Source organism: Lissotriton vulgaris, chromosome 12 (assembly GCF_964263255.1).
Source record: "Lissotriton vulgaris chromosome 12, aLisVul1.2, whole genome shotgun sequence".
In the NCBI taxonomy this organism is placed as follows: domain Eukaryota; kingdom Metazoa; phylum Chordata; class Amphibia; order Caudata; family Salamandridae; genus Lissotriton; species Lissotriton vulgaris.
Genome location: NC_141700.1, coordinates 555,488,917 through 555,514,529, shown reverse-complemented (window position 1 = coordinate 555,514,529; position 25,613 = coordinate 555,488,917). Strand labels below are relative to the sequence as shown.

Sequence of the window (25,613 nt, the reverse complement as noted above, 5' to 3'; positions counted from 1 at the left end):
GCACACCCTGACAATTACAATGATGTATCGGGTGTTTGAATTGGCGCTGTGGTTCCCGAGTTTACCCGCCTCAAAGGTTCACAGTTCTTACTTTATAATAGTAGTATAGATAATCGTTTATTATATAACATTACTAAAATATCCACTACAATAAAATCTCTTTACACCTGGCAGGGAGCAAGGTTACTTCTTGTCTTCGGGTGTATGCAAAAACGATAACCAAATCAGGGATGCCTAACTCACGTGAAGTTAAAACCTACCCTGCTTATAAGAGGCGAGACACAACATGCAGCCTTCGGAGACGGGCTGGAGAAAAGGAACTCTCGGATCGGCCACACAGATGTCAAACATATTTCAGGTAAAGAACTTCCTCGCCAGGGCGGGTAACCTCAGTCACGCCAGTGTAAGTTACGGGTTAACAGGTGACACCATCTCACTGGGACATAACCCCGTATTGGAATTCCCATCAACAAACTGTCTCTTCTGGCGTCTGTACTGTTTTTGTTAAATTTGACTAAACAGAACTACAACTCCCAGAATGCGATGATTTTGCAACCAGAAAGAAAAGGACTGGAACCAACTGGTCGTGCACTTCGTGGAAACAACAGGTCGTCCAGGTGACATGCAGCCAGCTCCTAACCGGCCGGATATACATGCAAAGTCAAATTGTCAAATGTATTTTTATTGCAGCGTTAATGAAAACCTTCAGAAAACGAGAAAATCAATAAACGTCTTTCCATGCCCTATCAACGATGTGAGGCAGAACCACAGAGCGCAGTGCTTCACATTTTGTAGTCATTTTCACAATCCCCTCTTCCTAAAACAGCTAAAGTGATGTCTAAAGAGATGCTCCTCGTCAAATGACGTCCCGCTTAAATTCATCCGAGGTGATGTCAGCGCAAATGAAGTCTAAAATTTCATGAGGCACAGGAAAAAATAACAATCAATGCCACGCGACTAATTAGTTCCTGAAAAGATGACCACAGCAGAAAACATTTAGTTGAGTGGTGCATGTTTGTGGTCTCAAGTAAATGGCTTGACACGCTCGTTCTGATTATCGATTGGCTGGCCTGGCACAAATACATTATGGGACTAGGTGAAAAGCAAATATAATTTAAAAGGTACAGAACTTCTTTCACAAACTTTTGCCCGGATTGCTTTTAGTCAGCAGGCTGTGGGCTATGCAGGACTTCTGAAAAGATAAGTTTTACATCCAAACACCATACTCGCGTGTCATCTAATGGGACACTGCAAACTACAGTGTGACGGCCATATTGAGAGCTCTCCAGCCAGTGCCAGGCAACAGCCATCATACCTTTCAACCTATGGAAGCAGCTGGGAGGGTGAGACTCCCATTTTTTTCCCCCTAAAACAAGTAGTGAAACTCACAACCAGGAAGAGCCCGCGAAGAGGGCCAGCGGCGACGCGTGCACTGCACTCCCTCAGCCAGCGCTGCCTCGGCATTCCCCTGAGCGCGACGTGGTCTTGCCTCATGTTTGTGCGATTGAAGAAGCACGGGCACACGGACAGCGGGGGGGCGGGAACGGGCACACGGACAGTGGGGGGGCGGGAACGGACACAGACGACATGAGACGGGGTACAGCAACGAGACACGCAAAGACGTAAAAAAACAAAGAGCCACGGACAGCGGGAGGGGGGGCAGGAACCGGCACAGATGACATGAGAAGGGCTACAGCAACGAGACACGCAAACACGTAAAAAAATAAAGAGACGACATGAGACGGGGTAAACGTACAAAGGGAAAAGAAAATTACAAACAAAATGCTGCTTACCTGATCGCAAATATAAATTCTTTCCTGACAACTTCAATTTCGCAGCCCACTCCTGGAGAATACTTTTGGTAACTGACCAAAACAAAGCGAGCAAAAAAAAAAAAAATAGGAACCGCCCACCACCGCAATGACGTTGTCAAAGGGGCTGAATGCAAAAAAAATCGCAGGAACGCCCACGAATCTGCTTCGGCAATGACGGACAGATCTCTCTTCCAATGGCTAGCCTCCATTTATGGAGCTAGCCAATAGAACAGAGAGGTGGGACAACACACACATACTGAAAAACATAAGATTTCGTCAGCTCGAAACGCTGCTGCGCAGCTGTTCGCCAGGCGAAACCTAAAAAGAAAACTTACCTCCTCCAAGAATCGTCACCCATTGCCTCTCTGCTGCCTCTCCTCCATTGCAGCTGGAAGCATCCAGGCTCCCCGCCAATCATAGCGCCGCAATGCAGCGGTGTGATTGGAACCTCTAAGCCAATCCCAAAGCTGCAATGCAGCGTTTTGATTGGTCTGCGCACCATGGTTCAGTGCTCAGACTAGGGACTGGGAGCCTGGGCATGTTCCCCACCAGGCTGTGTAATGCAGGCTGGTGGGGATGATGTAAAGTGAGCAGGGTTGTTTGATCAGGCCAAGATGGCTGGCAATATAGTCATGCCCACTAAAAGTGCGCTCACCACTCCAACCCTGGCCCTTGCTCTGGCCAGCCCCGCCCCCACACCTAGGAACAGGAAAAATAAAATGATAATAACATTGTGTTATTATCATTTTATTTTACCTTTACACTGCTCTGAAAGCAGCTGGGCGATGCTCCTCCACCTTAGCGGAAGAGCCACCCTTGATCAGTACCAGCCTCCGCCAGTTAGTTTGTCATCAAAGTAGCCATCCCTGTGCACCTACTCCATCTCTGCCAACATCTGCACAAGCCACAGGGAGGGATGTTGTGCCTGGCAGAAATTCGCCAATACTCCAGGGGCTACAATTCTCACTGACCTGCTCAAACTTGTGAAGGATCACCTGCGTAAAGATAAGGGTGAATCAGATGGCAATGCCCAACCCCCAGCCAGTAAAAAAAGTTGCACATTATATCATCTGTTGTATGCTGAGTGTTCACTTTGTTGACTGTCCATACAAACTGTTCCACATCTGATGGAGGTACAAAGTTGGACTTTGGACTTGCATAACTGTGGCTAGGCTCTTTTGGATTTCATCAGAAAACACTGTCAACTCCAATCATCACATTTGTTTCGTATCAGTATATCACTATTGTGTGTCTTCACCTATGCACCATGTATATAACAAGCATTAGAAATGCAATATGTCACCCTTTTTTAGGTCTCGCCTGTCGATGCGCATGCGCATCGAGCAAGGCGAGAGTATTGCGAGTTATCCACTCTTTATCTACACTGCAAGGAATCGTGGCGATTCCTTGCAGTGCCCGTGACTTTTAAGGTCAATGCGCATGCGCATTAAGCTTATGCGCATGCGCATTGACCTTAAAAGTCACGGGCGCGTGCATGTCCGTCTTCCCCTACTCTCCTCCCCCCTCCTCCTCTCCTCCCCTGCCTGCCTGCCGCTAGGCCGTGCCTCACCTACTCTCCTCCCCCCTCCTCCTCCTACTCTCCTCCCCTGCCTGCCTGCCGTGTCGCACCTCTCCCCTCTCCGCCCCCTCCCCTGCCCGCCCCCTCCCCTGCCCGCCGTGACGCATCCTGTGGATCGCCTCGCCCCCGGACATCATGGGCCAGCCTTGCTCTGCACAAATGTTTCCCAGCACCAGTCCCAGCATCTCTCAGCAGCTCCGCTCTTCCTGCACTGCTAGAACGCAGAGTCTCCCACCACTGAGGGTAAGACAAGGAAGCGATCCCTGAAGACTGCGTCCAAGGGCCTCCAAGGCATTTTGTAGTTTATGGTTTATCTGAATAAGTTGGTGAATTGTAATCGAATACCTGACGCATGTACTCACATACTCATTGGCGCATATGCTGGATAGGTTCAGGTCAGAATAATGACCTATACGATTTTGTTCAACACATCACACTTGGTATTGTAACATAAAACTAACGGCGCCATGTTGATGATGCCATTTTGTAGTCCGCGAACGCAGGAGTAAGCATGAGCGAATTTTGCGGATCTCGCGTTCGCGAATTTTGCGGATTTGCGGATTCGCAATCCGCAAAATCCGCGAATTCCCGCGAATTTTTTTTTTTTTGTGTTCGCCCGTGTTTCTGCCAGTTCGCGAGGGTTTTGTACACTTTCGCAAATTGCGAACTTACCTGTCGGGTCGCAAGTTTCGCGAACTTGTTGTTTCTACGTGTCCAGCCTGTTTGGGACACTCTTCTTCATCACTGCCACTCTCTGTCACCACTGCCACTCTCTGACTACTCATGCCACCCTCTGGCCCACCCATGCCACCCTCTGTTTCATCACCACACCCTCTGGTTGTCCAGTGTACATTATTTTCGGCAAAGCACACCTTCCCTGCCTCAAGTGACCTGAATTAATTTGGGGCTGATTAATGTGTCACAGAATATTTTTTTAGCTGGCACCTGCTTCCTTAGTGCGCCCTGATTAGTGATCTTTTGCACTTGCTAAGTGCTTTCATTGTTGCAAAATTAGTTACAACACCTGCCCTGCCCCAACTGACAATAATGAATTAGGGGCTGATTAATGGATTTTAACTTCCAGCCTGGCTCCTGCTTGTCTCCCTTAGCTGTAATTCAGGACCTTTGTGGCATATGTGTAACTATTCTGAGGTTCAGAGCAGGGTCACATAATAGTTTCAACTGGCAACTGAACTCTGGAGGGGCCCCTCAGGAAGCACTACAGGAAATGGCTACTAATGATGAGCCTGAACTTTTGAACCTGGTAAGTAGTTACTTTCAGGTTTGCTAAGATCGTATTTCTGCAATTTTGCACTTATTCGCGGGGCGCGAACTCACGCGAACTCACGCGAACAGTGCGAGCAGTGCGAGCAAAATCCGCTGCTCGCGGATTTGCGGATTTTGCGGGAGATTCGCAAATCTCGCGGATTGCGGATTTCCCGAAAATCCGCAAAATCCGCGAGCGAAACGGATTTTCCGCCCATGCTTACGCAGGAGTAATCGCGGCAGCGAGTTGGAATCTATTGTGTAAGCCTGCAGATGTTGTTTAATCAAGACGTATATGCTGGATAAGTTCACAGTAGAATAATGACATACACGATTCTATTCTACACATTACACACGTTATTGCAACATAGAACTACCAGCGCCATTTTGATGATGTAATGTTGTAGTCCGGGAATGCCAGAGCAATCGCAGCAGCGATTAGCAAGTTGGAATATATGCTGCAAGCACGAAGATGTTGCTTAACTATTCCTAACAACCGGGGCTGAGCTACCTACGCCTTTGCAGGCAGACCCAGTGTAAAGTAAGGAGCATTTTGTACTTGGTATGCTTATTAAGTAAGCGTGGTAGGAAAGTAGTCCACAACGCGCTGTACTTATACGAGCCTCCTGTCCCTATCGTTGCCTCCCCCAAGACTAAGGTCAGTCTTGAGGCAACGACGGACAGGTAGGCGGTGGGCTAACCCAATAACCGGAGTTGTTTCTTAGGAATAGTGAACACTTTGGCTGAGTTAGGACCTGTCAATTGGGCGTTTGAACTGCAGATAACAAGAGGTTTATTCTGTTTTTATGACTAGGCTAGCATTGAAGTAACTTTCCACATTTGCAGGACTTTATCAAGCTAATGAGAGAGACTGCTTGAAGAGTGTGGCTAAGCTATAATGAGATACGTATGATGCATGGATACACAAACCCTCACATATATACACCATATGAGGGGCTGATCTATCTAAGATGATGATTTTATCTATACATTTGAGTATTGAGTGTTTTTGCTGTGATACACTGGGTGTTTGATAAGGCACCAGTAACTGTCTTTTATTTTACTGCCCTTTGTAGAGGAAGAGTTAGTGTGGAGTGACATAGCGTATTGAGGGAATGGAGGGACTGTTTGATTTGCAGCTCTGTATTTCTCTACTCTATAGTTCCCTCTTCCTCCTTACCTTTTACAGAGCGGGCCTCTTAAAATCCTGAACACGGTCCAGGTGAGGTGAGGTCCAGTCCCCAGGTAAGCTGGGTGAGCACCAAAAAGTTTTTAACATTTACATATACTTTATCTTGTGAACCTAACAAGTAAAACCCTCAACCCCTCACCCTCACCCTCACTCACCCTCAACCCCTCACCCTCAACCCCTCACCCTCAACCCCTCACTCACCCTCACTCACCCGCACTCAGCCTCAACTACTCCCCCTCACTCACCCAAAACCCCTCACCCTCACTCACCCTCACCCTCACTCACCCTCACCCTCACTCACCCTCAACCCCTCAAACTCACCCTCACTCACCCTCACTCACCCTCAACCCCTCACTCACCCTCAACCCCTCACCCACCCTCACTCACCCTGACCATCATTCACCCTCAACCCCTCACTCACCCTCAACCCCTCACCCTCAACCCCTCACCCTCAACCCCTCACTCACCCTCACTCTCACTCATCCTCACTCACCCTCACTCTCACTCATCCTCACTCACCCTCAACCTCTCACCCTCACTCACCCTCACCCACCCTCAACCCCTCACCCTCAACCCCTCACCCTCACTCACTCACCCTCACTCACTCACCCTCAACCCCTCACCCTCAACCCCTCACCCTCAACCCCTCACCCTCAACCCCTCACTCACCCTCACTCTCACTCACCCTCACTCAGCCTCAACTACTCCCCCTCACCCTCACTCACCCAAAACCCCTCACCCTCACCCTCAACCCCTCAAACTCACCCTCACTCACCCTCAACCCCTCACCCACCCTCACTCACCCTGACCATCACTCACCCTCAACCCCTCACTCACCCTCAACCCCTCACTCACCCTCAACCCCTCACTCACCCTCACTCTCACTCAACCCCTCACCCTCACTCACCCTCAACCCCTCACCCTCACTCTCACCCTCACTCACCCTCACTCACCCTCACTCACCCTCACTCACCCTCACTCACCCTCACTCACCCTCACTCTCACTCATCCTCACTCACCCTCAACCCCTCACGCTCACTCACCCTCACTCACCCTCACCCACCCTCACTCACCCTCAACCCCTCACCCTCACCCTCACTCACCCTCACTCACCCTCACTCACCCTCACTCACCCTCACTCACCCTCACTCACCCTCACTCACCCTCAACCCCTCACTCACCCTCACTCATCCTCACTCACCCTCAACCCCTCACCCTCACTCACCCTCAACCCCTCACCCTCAACCCCTCACCCTAACTCACCCTCACCCTCACTCACCCTCAACCCCTCAACATCAACCCCTCACCCTCACTCACCCTCACCCTCACTCACCCTCACTCACCCTCACCCTCACCCACCCTCACTCACCCTCACTCACCCTCACCCACCCTCACCCTCACTCACCCTCCCTCACCCTCACCCACTCTCACCCTCACTCACCCTCACTCACCCTCACTCACCCTCACTCACCCTCACTCACCCTCACTCACCCTCACTCTCACTCACCCTCAACCCCTCACCCTCACTCACCCTCAACCCCTCACTCACCCTCACTCACCCTCACCCACCCTCACCCTCACTCACCCTCACTCACCCTCAACCCCTCACCCTCACACAGTGCAATAGGTCTCGGAGCATTTGAGTTAGAGCTTTTAGAAATGTTTATGGCTTTTTTTTTAATTCTTTAGCATTGGCTACAGGAAACAAAAATGCTAAAGATTTACAAAAAAACCCATAAACAATTCTAAAAGCACTAACTCTAATGCTGCGAGACCTATTGCATTTCCAATGCTTGTTTAAGTTAGAGCTATTGACATGGTAAATAGCAATGTTTTTTACCTACCAAGGGAAGAGGGAGGGAGCAGCGGGGGGCTGACTGCCAAAATGCTCTCTTAGAGAGTAATTGGCCAAAAGTAAATCAAACAAGCAGAACCTATAAAAACAAGAAACAGAGTTGCACTATACACATGAATAAAAACATTATCACGATTGATGACAGTTTGCAGCGTACATTACATGCCATTCTCAAGAGAGAGAAAAAAAAGTTAGAAATTAAACAAGCATTAGAAATGCAATAGGTCTCGCAGCATTAGAGTTAGTGCTTTTAGAATTGTTTATGGGTTTTTTTGTAAATCTTTAGCATGAGGTTGAGGGTGAGTGAGGGTGAGTGAGGGTGAGGGGTTGAGGGTGAGTGAGGGTGAGGCTGAGGGGTTGAGGGTGAGGGTGAGTGAGGGTGAGTGAGGGGTTGAGGGTGAGGGGTTGAGGGTGAGTGAGGGTGAGGGGTTGAGGGTGGGTGAGGGGTTGAGGGTGAGTGAGGGGTTGAGGGTGGGTGAGGGTGGGTGAGGGTGGGTGAGGGTGAGTGAGGGTGAGTGAGGGTGAGTGAGGGTGAGTGAGGGTGAGTGAGGGTGAGGGTGGGTGAGGGTGGGTGAGGGTGGGTGAGGGTGAGTGAGGGTGAGGGGTTGAGGGTGAGTGAGGGTGAGGGTGAGTGAGGGTGAGTGAGGGTGAGGGGTTGATGTTGAGGGTGAGGGGTTGAGGGTGGGTGAGGTAAATTAATAAAGCCTTTTTTTCTGTGAAGTAAAAAGCTGAAAATACCACAACAAAAACATACAGGAAACAATGCAGCACAAGAATGCAAGATAAAAACCACAGTACAACACATCGTATTACAAAAATGTAATACAAAAACACAGCAATACAAAAAAAGCATATCACCACAGCAAAAACCAAAAAAAAAAAAACAAAACAGACAACTATTACAGTGGCTTCACTTTACCAAAAATAGGGCCAGCCAAAAATGTTTTCAGCTCCTGTCCTCAGATTTGGATCCACACCCAATGTGTTGGAGATACAGCTTATTTTTTTTATCTAGAACACTGAAGCTATTATAATTGTCTGACATGAAATTTTAGTAAATATCACCTGCCCTAAAACCAGACAATTAATCTCAGGAAAAAAAGTAGATTATAACTTATTTCACTAGCTCTGCCAGCATTACAGCAAATTCAGTAGCAGATGCCAGGGCCTTCAGGAAATGTCCAGCAAGCTTTATTTTGTAAATGTTCCCAAATAAATGAATACTTGGTTGTATATAATTAACAAGCGAATCGGTTTCAATAAATCACGACCCAGTAAACAGTCAAGTTTATTATATGCTTGGTGGTTAATATGCATGGTAGTAATTTATTTTATAGTGCAGTTTTACGACTATTCTTCTTCAGTGTTGTAACTGTGTGACAAGCAAGTTGCATACCTGTATGGTCAGATGGCTCTTCGGAAACAAACTGGTGGCTTGTTCAGAGAACTAGCAGTAGCATAAGCAATAAAAAATAAAAAAGCACAAAGCAGGAAAAAAAGGTGCAGTACTAGTGTCACTGTGTGCTCTTTAATGCATTTACAAATACTTTGCTGGCACACTCATATTGGTTGCTATTTTAAGGTTTTCTTGTGTAGGGCGTGCTTGCTGGTTGAACAGAGAACAAACACGTTGCGCAGCCCGGGGTTTCCTGCTAGCCTTTTGCAGAGAGCAATTTGTCTGCACATATACAGTGCCTGTCCTCACCTTAGATAGAAACTATGCTATCGTGACGTTTTTGGTACAAATCTGCGGTTTACTTATAAGTTAGATATGGTATGTTCTCCAAACAATGAGTGACCAGAGAGAAAGAGGGGTAGGGGTGAAGGGGTTTGCCACACGATCGGCACATTTCTTCATAGTTATGAAGCTGGCGTTCTTTAACTTTATGGGTAGAAACTGGATTTAACAAACCGCCAAACTTCATATCTATTTTATTTACAGAAGCTGCACCCAGCTCTTGCAGGAATTTGCAAGCATTTCAAATTTAGCAGTAGGTAAACTGACTGGGGTGGGGGAGAGAGTAGGCGGGATGAACGAGGGGGGTGATGGGTGAAGCAAAAACACGGCGCCGGCCCAAAGAAAACACAAGAGTTTGCTGCCAAAGATAAAGATTAATTCCCAAAAGCTGGTATAGAAAATACTTGTTGGAGCAATTGAATAATAAACAGGAAAAAGCGAAAGGCACTTTCCGCAAACTCCTTGAGCACAGCTTCGTCTGAACGAGCCCGTTTTTGACCGTATGCTTACCATATGCGCACCAAAGGCTTTGCAAATACAAACGCGTGAGGGTTGGTTGCACCCTTTTGTAATCTGAAATGATCGCTGGCATTTAACATGCACATACATCGCCCGATACTGTTTTTCTGCAATACTTAACAGCTGTTCTTCTGAGTCCCAACGGCAGAAGCAATCGAATGGGAAGAGAAAGAGCAAAGGTGTAAGTTTGAGGCGGGAGACAGCTTGAATTCAGAAGGCCGAGGAAGCAAGACCAGAGATAGACAGAAAGTAGCAAGTCAGTGGCCATTAACGGCTACAATGGAGTAAAGAGTCACATGCCGAAAGAGTCACTGAGGTTAAGGAGGTAAACTGACTGGGGTGGGGGAGAGAGTAGGCGGGATGAACGAGGGGGGTGATGGGTGAAGCAAAAACATGGCGCCGGCCCAAAGAAAACACAAGAGTTTGCTGCCAAAGATAAAGATTAATTCCCAAAAGCTGGTATAGAAAATACTTGTTGGAGCAATTGAATAATAAACAGGAAAAAGCGAAAGGCACTTTCCGCAAACTCCTTGAGCACAGCTTCGTCTGAACGAGCCCGTTTTTGACCGTATGCTTACCATATGCGCACCAAAGGCTTTGCAAATACAAACGCGTGAGGGTTGGTTGCACCCTTTTGTAATCTGAAATGATCGCTGGCATTTAACATGCACATACATCGCCCGATACTGTTTTTCTGCAATGCTTAACAGCTGTTCTTCTGAGTCCCAACGGCAGAAGCAATCAAATGGGAAGAGAAAGAGCAAAGGTGTAAGTTTGAGGCGGGAGACAGCTTGAATTCAGAAGGCCGAGGAAGCAAGACCAGAGATAGACAGAAAGTAGCAAGTCAGTGGCCATTAACGGCTACAATGGAGTAAAGAGTCACATGCCGAAAGAGTCACTGAGGTTAAGGAGGTAAACTGACTGGGGTGGGGGAGAGAGTAGGCGGGATGAACGAGGGGGGTGATGGGTGAAGCAAAAACATGGCGCCGGCCCAAAGAAAACACAAGAGTTTGCTCCGTGGCCATTAACGGCTACAATGGAGTAAAGAGTCACATGCCGAAAGAGTCACTGAGGTTAAGGGAAGAAGCAAAGGCCGAGGTCCAAGAATCCGCCTTACCCCAGGAGTCAGGCTCCGCCATCTTTCTTGCAGCTTGCTCCCGTCCGCGCGGTGTGTGAGTCACTGTCTGACGCTCTGCGTATCACGCAATCGCACAGTCGTAAGACGGACGGAGGAGAGGGGAGGGGGGAGGAGAAATGCGACACGGCGGGAGGGGGCGGGCAGGGGAGGGGGCGGAGAGGGGAGAGGTGCGACACGGCAGGAAGACGGAAGGAAGAGAGGGGAGGGGGAGGAGAAATGCGACACGGGGGGAGGGGGCGGAGGGGTAAACAAAGACGGACGTGCACGCGCCCGTGACTTTTAAGGTCAATGCGCATGCGCATAAGCTTAATGCGCATGCGCATTGACCTTAAAAGTCACGGGCACTGCAAGGAATCGCCACGATTCCTTGCAGTGTGGATAAAGAGTGGATAACTCGCAATACTCTCGCCTTGCTCGATGCGCATGCGCATCGACAGGCGAGACCTAAAAATGAACGGCTACTGAAGCTGGTTGTCAGTATGACCAGGAAAGGATGACAGAGTGAAAATGAAGAGGCTGGATTGATTTGCCACAAAATAGCACCCGCAAGGCTGTCAGTGGCAGTGATCGCACTGATTTAATATACTAAAACCACTTCCCCACTTACTTTGCGGCACTGAAGTTCAAAGCCAATGTAAACACAGATTGTATTGCCTTTCTGAGTTGCAGTCCAAGGCATGAAAGGACCGCTGTCCATAGAAAACACACTCTGTTGAAAACATACCCTGCTTACTGCATGACTCCTAAGGATGCAAAAGAAACAAGAGGAAACAAGGCACACGGATGTGGATGGCTTGGCCTAAGGGGCACCGAAGAGTGCACAAAGAACATGGGAGCCCACAAGGAGGTGCCTGCTTGTCCCCCGGTGAAACGGTGGATTGCACGCTCATTGTTTGCCTGCTTATATCAGTCTAAACTTGTATTTATAGGAAGACACTGATTGAGGGAGTGGGAAAAGTACTATATATCATGCATAGCTGCAAGGTTTGAGATTGCTATGTGTGGCATTTTCATAACTTAAGTGTATTTATGAGTGACGTTTCAACAACCATGAGAGATACTTTCTTGCGAGCAAAGTCAAGCAATGAAGACGAAGGAAACATATAAATAAATATCAGAAATTACACCTATTTGAGCAACGTGACTGCACAAGGAAAGGCACATAGTCATAGCAGAGGAAGTCAGTGTAATAGTAGGAGATGTTTATGTTTATGTTTGTGCCATTTTTAGAGCGCGCAAATACCCGGGGGTGTCTCGGCGCTAGAATACAGAACCATCGCTGAGGTGATAAGTTATACTGGGAAGAGCCAAGTTTTTAGTTTCTTCCTGAAACTAAGGAGGGTTGGGGCGGTTTTGATGTGGAGGGGCAGTGTGTTCCAGAGTTTGGATGAAGAGATAGTGAAACACCTGTCACCCCAGTTAGCCTTTTTTGTTCGAGGGACTTTCAGCATATGTGCCGAGGAGGAGCGGAGTGTTCTTGGGTACTCAAGCGGGCGGAAAGCTGCTCTGTGGAACTGTGGACCCACGTTATTGACTGCCTTGTAAGTGATACACAGGGCCTTAAACATTATCCGGCTCCTGACAGGGAGCCAGTGTAATTGGCGAATGTGAGAGGAAATGGTTTTGGATTTGGGAATGTTTAAGAGGACTCTGGCCGAGGCGTTCTGGACTAATTGGAGTTGGTTGATTACTTTTTTCTGAGCGTTCAATAGAAGAGCATTACAGTAATCGGTTTTAGAAAAAACCAATGTACTAACAAAGGTTCTGCCGGCTGATGATGGAAGGTAAGGGAGCAGTTTTTTGATTCTTTTTAGGATGTAAAAAGATGAAGAGACCACTGAATTGACGTGATGCTGAAATGTCAATTTGTCATCAAATATGACTCCAAGGTTACGAACCTTGGTAACGGGTTGAGGGGGGTCTCCGAACTCCGATGGCCACCAGTGAGGGGACCAGATGGGGTCCAGCCTCCCGAATGTCATCACCTCTGTTTTGTCAGAGTTTAGTTTGAGACAATTAGATGACATCCAGGAGCTGATAGCCCTCATTCCCATTTGAAAATCTGCTGCCACTGATGACCCGTTGTTGTGTACAGAAAGCACAAGTTGGGTATCATCTGCATAGGTTGTCAGGGCAATTCCGTAAGATTTTATTACTCTCGCTAAGTCCGAAACATAAATGTTGAAAAATGTCGGACTTAGCGAGGAGCCCTGAGGGACGCCACAAGGGAGAGTGAAAGTCTGGGAAGTGAAATGGGCCATTTTGACTGTTTGGTGACGATCAGCTAGGAAGGATGCCAGGAGGTCTTTCGCTTTGTTTTTGACTCCTATAGCTGAGACACGGTCGATCAAAGTGACATGATCGACCGTGTCGAAAGCTGCAGAAAGATCCAGTAATATCAGTACCGCGGCTCCTCCCTTGTCCAGGGTCATTCTGATTTCGTCTGCTGCTTTTAGTAGCGCGGTTTCAGTTCCATGGCCCCGTCTGAAGCCGAATTTGATCTCATCTAATAAGTTATTTTTATCTATAAAATTAGATAGTTGCAGGTTCATCGCCTTTTCAAAAATCTTTGCTGGAAAGGGAAGACAGGCGATGGGCCGGTAGCTGGCAGGGAGAAGGGGATCAAGGGTAGGTTTTTTTAGGAGCGGCTTAATGATAGCCTCCTTCCAGACTCACACCATAGCGGCCACGTTTTCAGATTGGTTTTATATGACATTTCCATTGTTTCAATGGACTTATGATGAATGAAACTGGGAGTGCCATTGAAAAAGCTAAAATACAAGAAACTTCAAACTATTGAGCAGTGAGAAGGTTTAAAAATTACTTGGAACTAATGCTAAACTCCAGAAAACCGCTTTCTAAGATGACCATTATATAAAACAGTTGAGGCACCGTTGTTCATCTCAATTAAGACAGTAAGGAACTCTGTTGCACCAGCCTGTATAGACTTGCAGTAAAAATTGCACAACAGCGCTGAAGAAGGCGTGTTTTGCATATGTCACACTCCGTCCATTTAAGCTTTCTGTCGGAATTATTTTATATCAGAAAAAATAATCAGTTTAAACCTACACATCCACCTAGCCCAATAGGCCCACAAACAGACACAAATAATGATCCCATATACTGACCTGCTGTCTCGAGACCGGGTGGCACTGGCGGCAGAACAGCAACTGAAAGGAAAGCTGCAACCTGCAACATCTGTGTTTCAGGGGTCAAATCATCATGGTCTCAGCTGTCTGCTGTACCCAGTGTGCCCTAGCAATACCACGTGACACGAGGGCAGTAGTTTCAGCTTCGGGCCGGCCCGCCCGTCCAGCGCCAAATTATCTACTGACTCACTCACGGACCGGACACTACCCCTACAGGCTTCACTTCTGTGCAGTTCTGGGATCAGGAGGTGTGAGCTGCAGCTCTCGGTTCTTCGGCATGTTCCTACTGCTGCACAAACTCTTTCTGTACACGGGTCAGTACAAGAAATTACTGCACACACTGTAACAGCTCCTGATGTTCTGTATCATCTCACTGCACAGGAGTGACCCGTGCATTGCAATTAAATATAGCACGTCTCTCTAATGCAATTTTGTTGTTCACTTGCACTTTGCAGCTGAATGGTTTCTATTTGCACTGCGCACTGGGGCAACGTTACTGCATGCACTCTAACTCCTGCTGCACCCAAGTGCTGCACCCTGCACACCAAGCCTAGGGCTCTTGGTGCAATGCACTCAGTGGTCGAAGTGGGGACAAAAAAGTAGGGGAACTGTGGGCGGAGACTCAGGGGGCGGGAATAATCAGAGGATTGGATTAGTGGGCGGAGCCGGAGGTGTGGCTAAAAATAGCAAAACATACCAATTTTTAGTGCATTTGGCATATCACTGACCAGTTACAGCTTATAACGTTATTTAATTCAAACAATCGATAAACATGTTCATTTGAGGTTTAATATACAAGTTGTTTATATTTAATTCATTTACAATGTGGGACATGTTTCCAATCACAGAATATTCCAAATACGCTTATAAGTGGAATCATAAGTCATTTGTCTCCGAGCCATGCAGTTTCTTTCATTGGCACTTCGTGCATTGCAAATCCCTGGTGAGTTTGCAATGCAAAATGGAGGCACAAATGGGTGAGGTGGACTGGCCTCAAGGGTCCTGTGCATCTTCCCCAGATCGAGCCTCCCCTTCCCACCGTCATTCTGGCATCGATCAATACCCTACTTTATATATACCCATGTTCTGTCCTCTCTTTGCCACCATTACTTCCTGGCATCGCTCATTACCGTACTTCTGGCATAGCAGGGTTGAGCCCTCCTCTTACCAACCTACATCTTGGCCTCACTCTTAACCCTGATTCCAGCAAACTCAGATCTAGCCTTCCCCAATTTTAATTCCTGCCATCGCACATTACTCTGCTTCTAACATACCCAGATCCAGCTTTGCTTTCGCCCACTCTCACTTCCTGGCATTGAACAAAATCCTGCTTCAGGCATAGCCGGGTTCAGCCCTACCCTTGCACCCTTAGCCCCTGGCATAGTCGTTAGTATGCTTCTACCATACTTAGATCCAACCCTCATCTCGTCACCCTTAAGCTCTGGCTTCGCTAACTACCCAATTCCTTGCATACAGGGTATATCCTTCCTGTCACCTTACTTCCTGGCATTGTCCTTTACCCTTCTTCTAGCACCCCAGGATCAAACCATTCTGTTGCCACACCTATTTAAGGCAACACAAATTACTTTACCTTTAGGATGTCAGGAGCCAGCTCTACCCTCACCATCCTCACTTTCTAGCACTGCTCATTACCATGCATCTAGCATACCCAAATACAGCCATCCCATTACCACCCTTACTTCCTGGCACTCATTACCTTGCTTCTAGCATACCCAGCTTCAGCTCTTCCCTTACCGCCTTTACTTCATGTTATAGTTTATTGCCATGCTTCTACCAAACTTATATCTAGCCTTCATCTCGTCTTGCTTAGTTTCTAAAATCACTCACTACAAAACTTGGAGGATACCCAGGTACAGCCTTCCTCTGACCACCCTTACTTCCTGGCATTGCTCTTTACCTTAGTTCTAGGAGTGATTCAGCCCTTCCGGTGCCATCGCCATCGCTACTTCCTGGCATTGCTAGTTACCTTGCTTATAGCATTACTAGAGTTAACCCCTATTTGCTAACCTTACTTCAAGGTATCACAAATTACCTTACTTCTAGCATACACAGATATAACCATCCCCTCACTACCCTTACTTTTTAGACATCATTACCCTGCTTCTAGCGTAGACAGGTTCAGCCCTTCCCTCGTCCTCTACCTCCTTGCACCACTTATTATTGCCCTACTCTAGAATACCCAGGTGCCACCCTCCTCTCGCCACCCTTACTGCCCGGAATCGGTTATTACCCTAGGTCTAGCCATAGTTGGATCTCGCCCTCCCTTCGGAAGCCCCACTTCCTAGAATCATTCATTCCCCCAACTTCTAGCTTACATGGTTCATTTCTCCTCTTTCCACTCTTACTTCCTAGCACCACTCATTTCCATGCTTCTTCATACCCAGATTCAGCCCTTTCTTCACCCCTCTGTATCCTGGCATCCCTCATTACCCAACTTCTAGCATACCCAGATCCTGCAATCCCCCTCATCCTTACCTCCCGGCATCGCTCATTACCCTATATTTAGAGTACCTAACTCCAGCCCACCCTCCCCACCCAAACTTCCTGGTATCACCCATTACCTTGCTTCTAGCATACCCAATTGTTCACCCTCACATCGCTCATTACCCTGCTTCTAGCGTCCCCACATCAAACCCTTCCTCACCACCCATGCTCTCTGGAATTACCCTTCTTCTAGCATACCTACACCCAGCACTCCCCTCGCTACCCCTCACTTCCTATCATATCATTACCCTGCTTCTAGCATACCCAGACCCAGCCCTCCCTCGCCACCCTCACTTCCTGGCAATGCTCATTACCCTGTTTCTAGCACACCCACATCCTGGCCTCCCCTCGCTCCCCCTCACTTCCTGGCAACACTCATTAAACTTGTTCTAACATATCCACATCCCGGCCTTCCCTCGCTCCCCCTCACTTCATGGTATCACCTATTACCTTGCTTTTAGCATACCCACTTGTTCACCCTTACTTCCTCGCATCGCTTATTACCCTGCTTCTAGCGTACCCACATCGAACCCTCCCTCGCCACCCATGCTCTCTGGAATTATCCTTCTTCTAGCATACCTACATCAAGCACTCCCCTCGCCCCCCCTCACTTCCTGGCATATCATTACCCTGCTTCTAGTGTACTCGGGCCCAGCCCTCACTCGCCACCCCCATTTCCTGGCAATGCTCATTACCCTGTTTCTAGCATACCCACATTCTGGCCTCCCCTCGCTCCCCCTCACTTCCTGGCATTACTCATTACCCTGCTTCTAACATACCCACATCCTGGCCTCTCCTCACTTCCTGGCATCTCTCATTACCCTGCTTCTAGCATACCCACATCCTGACCTACCCTCACTTCCTGGCATCACTCATTACCCTGCTTCTAGCATACCCACATCCTGGCCTCCCCTCGCTCCCCCTCAATTCCTGGCATCACTCATTACCCTGCTTCTAGCATACCCACATCCTGGCCTCCCCTCGCCCCCCTCACTTCCTGGCATCACTCATTACCCTGCTTCTAGCATACCCACATCCTGGCCTCCCCTCGCTCCCCCTCACTTCCTGGTATTTCTCATTACCCTGCTTCTAGTATACCCAGATCCAGCCCTCCCTCACCACCCTCACTTCCTGGCATTTCATCCATAGACTGCTAACTGCCCAGGGGGCACATAGGGCGAGGGCATAAAAAAGACTTGAAGGGCATCAGCAGAGCCTTGGTACTGTAATTGCAGGTTAAGCTGCACGTCTGGATTGAGATAGGCAGGGACAGCAGTGTCGGGCCCCTACCAGCAGCACAGCGAGCAGTGGCAGATCAGGATAGATGCCCTTCGGTGGAGCAAAATGCCAACATTTTAGAAGAGTAAAGAAGGAGATTTGTTTAAAATAAACGGAAGAATGAATTTTCCCCATTGACTTCTGCAAAAGCAGAGGCCGCAGTCTGCAGAAATAAAGCTGGTTTTGGCTTTAAAGGTTGGGCGTCTCCCGCCCAAATCGGGCCTTTTGACATGTATGAATTTTAAATGCCCGCAGTGAGCCTGGCATGGGTGGTGCCGCCAACTGCACTGGCTTCTGTGCAGGGCACTACACATTGAAAAAAAATAACATAAAAAAACAGCAGATAAGAAAAGTGACATTTTCTGTTTATTAAACAAAATGCAAGAGGTATTTTATTCCCCCCACTTACGTCCAGGCTCCTCGTGCAGGCCCCGGTTCAGAGAAAAGGGCAGAGCTGTAAAGGAGGAGTTGGGGACCTCTGGGCAGGCACGGAGAGTAATTTCCAGGAGAGGCCGGTGGGGCTGGGTCATCTTTTCAGTGGCTGGCTGGAGAGCAGATTAATTTATAGCAAGTCGCAAAGTCCCCCAGGTGGCGTCCATCAGTCTGCTTGACACCAAAGAATCCTGATGTGACCATTGTCACAGGTCACAGTGGGGGCTGGTAGGCAGCGTCCTCACAAATGAGGTGTGAATCATGGGCTCACGGCAGGGGCCATCAGAGGTAGCCGCTTTCGTGCTATGCTACACTGATGGCCCTTTAAGTCTCACTTTGCAGGCCCCTAGACACAGCAGGGAAGGGGAGGAGGTCGGGCGCCCTGCAGAGGCCTTCGTCAATATTCACGTTGAGTGGAAAAAAAAAGGTGTCATTTTAAAGTATGCCTATTCCTACAGCCGGGTACGCTCTTTCAAAAACAAGAAGTAGGGGAACGGACTAGCATAATTTTTAGAAGTAGGGGCACGCCGTGCCCTTCCGTCCCCGCCCACTTCTTCACTGAATGCACTGATCCTGGAGGTTGGGGCTCCCGCCTCCCTGGAGACGGCTCTGCCCCTCTTAACGTCAGCAGTCAAGGGGAGAGTTAGCGGCCCGGGCCAGCAGGACATTACAATTAATAAACCCCACCTTCATTAAAAGAAGTGAAAAGAAGCCCAAGACAAGCATACAGCGATGTTAATAAAGGCGCACAGTGAGAACTGTTTGATGCTATCATTGGTGGGAGGAGTGTACTTTAGAGGTAATGCAAAAAAAGAAACATAAAGACACCGTAAATAAATAGTTAAAGGCGTACGATGAGCTTGCTTCATGCAGTTTCGGAGGTGAGAAGAGTGTTCTTTGCAGAAAAGCCTGTTGCCTGAAGTGAAACTATAATGTGCTCCTCCAGCAGTGTTAAGCATTGCTCTATAGCGGCTTATCCTGTGATTGTGATTTTTTCCTGTGGGGAGTAAATTGTGTCATGACTGGATAGCAAGTATTTTAAGTTGAACAGGGGTACTTGTGGCAGCCTTTAAAGATGGTAAGAGGGCCAGGTGGAAACGTTTCATTGAAGGTTTTGGGGGATAGGGGTCATTGCAAGCTGCGCCAGTGGGAGGGAGAGAAGCGAATACATGGGTCTGTGTAGGGAATCCACGAGACGGAATTCCGCGCAGGTAGGAGGGGGAGAAGCGGAACACATGGGTCTGTGTAGGGAATCCACGAGACAGAATTCCGCGCAGGTAGGAGGGGGAGAAGCGGAACACATGGGTCTGTGTAGGGAATCAACGAGACGGGAAGGCCACCTCGAGTTCAGTTTTGTGTTTGTGTTTGCTTTCGACGTGGTGCTGCAGCACCCATATACTGCCCGCGTTCACGCCGTGGTGAATGTTGGTCCCTTGAAGTGAAAGTAGATCTCGATGAATAACAAAAGGAGCACACCCTGCTGTTCATGAAAATTCTGACGTCGCTGTTGTGAACCTGACCCTCTATATGGCTGCGCTAGCGCTCCACCAACACAGTACGACCCTTTTCCACCCCAAAAATTACTTAAACGCCACACAAAAAACAACCTAAACATTAGCATTTCAGGCCACGCAAAAAAAGTAACACCATGAAGCCCAGGATACAAGAACGGTGTGTCCGCAAGTGGCCATTGTCAAAACAGGAGGGGGGCGGGGGGGAGGAGTAGGGTTAGCATTGCGGTCTGGAAGTGGCATACGGGATTGGTATTGAAACAAGCAACGGAGAGTGAAAGTGCACAAGTGGGGACGGAGATACGGACAGCGGGAGGGGTGGGCGGGAACGGCACACGGACAGCGGGAGGGGGGGGCGTGAACGGGCACACGGAGAGCGGGAGGGGGGCGGGAACAGGCACACGGACAGCGGGAGGGAGGGCGGGAGCCCTCACCTGGACTTCTTCCGGAGTGGCGCCGGAAAAAAAAAAAAAACAACTCCGCGCACCGCCGCATGACGTGGCAAAAGGGAAGAAATCGTGGGAACGCCCACGAATCTGGTCCGGCCTTGACGGACAGATCCGGCTTCCAATGGCTAGTCTCCATTTATTATACTCATAAGGTTTTTTTGCGCATGCGCACTACGTGCGCACTTGCAGGCAAAACCTAAAAACGAAACCTATGGTGGGGGCGGGACTTCACTCTTGTGTGCGAAGCCCACTCCTAAAAACGAAACCTATGGTGGGGGCGGAACTTCACTCTTGTGCGCGAAGCCCGCGCCCACGGAGTGCCTGGCCCGAGGAGCAGTGGTGACGCGGGGCTCCCATGCCCGAGGGAGAGCCCCGCGGAGGCTGCAGATCTCCGGAGTGGCGGTAAGTGCCCTTACTTGTAGGGGAGGCGGCAGGGGGGGTGCGCTTGTGTGTGTGTGTGTGTGTGTGTATGTATGTATGTGTGCGACGGCGGGGGGGCTTGGTGCACTTGTGTGGGTGTGTGTGTGCACGTGTGTGTGTGTGTGTGTGGGTTTGTGTGTGTGTGTGTCCGGGGGTGTGTGTCTCTATGTATGTGCGTGTGTGCATGGGCGCTCGGGGGAATTGTGTCAGGAGAAGAGGTGCGGCATAGACAGAGTGTGAGGTGAGGTGGGGGAGGGGTGGGTCTGGGGTGGGTGCAGTATAGTGGGCAAAGGAGAGAGCGGGTGAGGGCGAGGCACTGGGCGGCATGCGGAGGGGGGCAAGAGTGCCGGGATAGTGGGCAATTGAAGAACATCAGCGAGGTGAAGAGTGGGGTGGCATAGCGAGCGCTGAGCAGGGCTGCTGCGGAAGGGACATGAAAATGGTTGGTCACTGCATGCAACATGACTGTCGACGGCAGGAAGGGGCTTCAAAAGATGGGAGGGGGGGGCGCTGGGATCCTTGGATTGCTTGCCCAGGACGGTGGGGGGCAGACATGGCGCTATTGGGGGTTGGGTCCAGGGGGGGAGATAGACGGGCAGCTGCAGGGGGTTAAGTGCTGTCGGGTGATCGCGGAGCTGCACAATGGTGCATCAACACTGGCTGCGGGAGTGGGGGGGGGGCTCGCAAGTGAACGTGACAAAAGTTTCCTAAAGAGTGACTGAATGAGGCGGGCACCAATTTGATCGGAGGGGTGGGATCTGGGGAAGGCAGGGAGCTGCGGCAGGTAGTGGGAGAAGGAGGTTGACGGGATGGTTGGTATTGCAAATAGAATAAGAAGTCCTCTTATGGTGCGCCAAGACAATGAAACTTTGCGCTCCACAGGGGTTAACACCATTGTTTTCGAATTACGCTATTGGTGGCTCCATCTTTCAAAATTACCTTCGTTATGCAGGGGGAGGGGGTTGCGGAGGCCGAGTGTGCGGAGAGTGATGCGCAGGGAGAGGGGGGGATCGGCTTCGGGACATTAGCATGGGTCCTGCTAGCTGACGGGGGAAAGGAACAGGCGAAGAACGGGAAGCGCGCAGAGTGGGTAATGCTGGTAAAATGTGAAAAGAATGGGGGGCCTAGCAAAGACTGAGCAAGGCTGTGGCGGAAGGGAGAAGAAGTGTGTTAGTCAATTCCCACAAGATTAGCGGAGTAGCAACGGCACAAGGGGCCCGTTTGCTGGAGAGTTTTTGAGAGGTGCGCATCTGTCAGTGGGTGCGGCTCTCGAATTGGTGGGGCTCTGTTTTCGGATGAAGGACTCGGGTGGAGACAAAAGGTGGATGTGTGTGTGTGTCTGTGTGTGTGCGCATGCGTGTGTGTGTGTCTGTGTGTATGCGCATGCGTGTGTGGTGTTTGGAGCTTCCCAGGAGATAGCAGCTGAGCGCATTTGCGAGCGCGTGGCCCGCTCAGATGGCCTCCTTGAAGAGGCAATGCGCGCGGCCAGGTGCTGTCTCCTGGGAAGCAGACCCAGCGACAATAGATCTCTGGCGGACACAGCGCTTATGCGCTGTGAAACACCACGAGACCTAAAAAAGCAGTAGATCTACTTCCAGTTTCTTTGCATCAAGGTGGCAGGACTGACTTGTCTCTCCTCATAAGCTCACTTTTTCAAAGACATCTGATCTTCCTAATGCTCCACTGAACCTGTATGTCAGTGATACCAGTCAAAAACCTGCTTTGGTGCTCCCAAACACCATCCCTTTTTTTCTGATGTTCAATGACGTTTCTGTCCTGTTCGCTCTTCCTATGTAGGTGCATACCAGAAGGGACTGTGGGGAAATTGCTCATTCAGATTGCCAAATTAAATATAATGTCTTGGTTGGTTGCATCACTACATAAACCCTTGAATTCTACCAGTTAGAGCCTGACAAAAGGTATATAGAACCTTAGGATGCAAGGATGTCTATTTTTTTCTGCTGTTTGGTAAACAAATAAAAGGCTCTCTTTAGAAGGAGAATGGGTTAATTTGTTGGGAAGGGGGCAGCGAGAGAGTGGAAAAGAAAGTGGGTGCGACTGGGTTGTGCACATGGGTGGCAGTGCAGTTGCCAACTAGATGTGAAGTGGAGGAATTCTCTTTGCTAGAAAAGGATGGTTATGGTGTAAATTCCTAGAGGCTTTGGGATTGAATGGGCTGTGGCTGCAGACTATATTGGGGTTGAGAATTTAGAGCCTGGGCAAACTTGTATGAATTCTCAATGACACATCTTGAGGATGAAGAAGGAAGGTGACTTTAAGGTCTGATATCAATGGGTTTCTGGCAGTATGCAACCATCCAGTCTTTCGTCTATCACACTATCAGGATGCTACAAAAACCTGCGGTGCATTTAGGATGATGAGTGAAGAGCTGTAGGAATCCATTTTAAGAATGTTCTTTTATGAGAGATGACATTATCACTTTCCCACCTCATTGGGTTGTGTCCAAGGTTCTAGTTTATGATGTGGCGACCCAAGGCATCACCTTAATGAGCGTTTGGTAATTGCCACCCAGGTGGTGGATAATGATCCAGTCTTGTATGCCTTACCAGTGAGGGTGACGTTTCAGATTGGTTCTGTCTTTTTTTTTTACCTGTTATGTTCTATTACTTGGCCAGGAGGAGCGTTTATCATTGGTGGTGATGGCTGAAACCAGTCACAAGACACCCCATACTCAAAAAGATTGAAGTGCATCTAGTGATTGAGTGTGTCATGTGTATGTCTTCAGGCAAAACAATTTGTATGGTCACTCTAGATTTCCACCCTCGGTCCCAGCTATACAGATCACCTAGTTGATAGTGGGTATTATGTGCTCTGCTTCATTCGTTAGCTGCGGGTACCTGGGTATGAGGCATTGGTGTTGTATCCTGAGAAAATTCAGGTATTACGAAAGATCAGTTGGCCAATTGTCCGTTCTGTGCTTGAAACAGTTCGCAGGTGGACATAATTTTTTTCTGGCTTGGGGATCATTTCATTGGCTGAGACTGGATGACTTTTTAATTAGTCTAGTTATCGACTAGTTCAAGGAGGCTGCACTGTCCTTGCCCACCCGATGGCCGGGATGTGCTCTAGTGGGACCTGCTATCCCTGGCAGCACTTCCTGGATCTAGTTCTAGAAGACTTCAGCAACACTGGGGATACAGAAACATTGGCATTTGTCTCACCCAATGGCAACTTGAGTTGACAATATTGTCATGTTTCAAGAATCTAAATCTAGCAGAAGCTAGTGAGATTCAGAATTGAAGTAAATCTTTGAGAACTATCTCTACCTGTTGACTTTAGCCACAAGATTATTTACTGTAGTGGTGTTGCCGCATTCTTTTTTTTGAATGCTTAGTTAGCGAGGTATATATCTAATTCATTCATTCTTCTAGGCTGGATGACAGGGGGAGAGAGTGATGGTAGTAAAAGGGAGGGGGCAGCATTTTTCAATTCTCGCCTAGGGCGGCAAAACACCAAGAAACGTCCCTGGTCGCAGTGGTGACTGCATTGTAAAGGAAGGTTGTGGTTCTTACGGCGTTGTAAAGGATGTTTCCCTGTAAATGGATATATGACGGAATCACGCAAGCATTTACCACGCATACCTTTACAACACAGTCACTACCCTTATTGCTACGTTACCACGCTTTCCTTTACCACAATCTAATGTTAGCATCAGCTCAGTTCGCAATGCTCTTTGTTGACAGAAAATCAAGTTGCACATCTCCAATCTCACCATGCCTGTGACAGCAATAATAATAATAATTCACATTTGTAAAGCGTGAACAACACCCGTAAGGGTCTCTAGGCACTGGAGGCCATTGGGAAGATTAAGCAAGCTATTGCCCAGAGTCACATGGTGCTGGGCTAATCTGCCAATGGCACCGGGGATCGAACCATGAGTCCCCGGGTTCTGGAGTCAGTCACCCTGGCCGCTGCACCACACCTCTTCCACTAGCAATCTACTGATCCAGATTCCACATGAGCTATGAATTCTCCTATACTAGTTGCGAAGGCGAATCGTGCCTGCTCCCCTCACCCAAGCACAAACATATGGACAATTACATGGCATGATGGATTTTTGGAAGTACTACAGCTAAATCAGATGCTGAAAGGTCAGGCGCATGTTGCACTAGCAACGGAACTAGATGTACCTCACCATAATCATCTTCATATGTGAATGTAAATCCATCTAGATAATCGGCAAATGCTGATGGAGTCGGAGAACCTGCAAAAAACATGAAATACATTTACCAATCACTTTGAGGCAAAAAGAGAATTAAACCAGTTGTGAACGAAGCTATGTTTGTGACTTTGTTGGTCTCATAATTAAATGTTTTGTTGCTTGAATATTTTAAATCATTACAGTTATAAATAGAAGATAAAAAGCTAAAAGTACAAAAAAATACTACGAGGTACAAAGGTAGAAATTTAAGAAAATATGGGAAAATGTAGTCAGTGTAAATTCATGATTTTGAAGAGCTGGTACAACTCGTATACTCACCAGTACATATTCACAGTTTACAAAAGCAGAATTGCAATGTGCAGAAGAAGACGCAGTTAAAAAACTCAAGTGTCTCATGTACAAAACATTTCCGGTGGTCACAAAATGGTCGAATTAGAAGAATACAGCTTTTTTTTTAACTTCAAACAAGCTTTTCGAAATGTGCAAAAGCCAAATTGTGATTAGGTAACTTCTTATCAAAACGCAATTCGTTTTTTCAATATGATTTTGGAAGGGGCGTGCTTCCAAATACCAAATCGCAGTGGT

The 25,613-nt window shown here is 48.4% G+C and overlaps 1 protein-coding gene across 2 annotated transcripts in view; it reads right to left on the bottom strand.

Annotated features, from left to right (window-relative positions):
• LOC147677730 (uncharacterized) overlaps positions 1-25,613 on the bottom strand; it is a 218,773-nt gene that overhangs the window by 95,068 nt on the left and 98,092 nt on the right. For both annotated transcript variants that reach the window (XM_086945369.1, XM_086945368.1), the window contains exon 3: positions 25,002-25,070. In XM_086945369.1, coding sequence (XP_086801495.1) covers positions 25,002-25,070 — 69 coding nt within the window. The remainder of the gene's footprint in view (positions 1-25,001; positions 25,071-25,613) is intronic.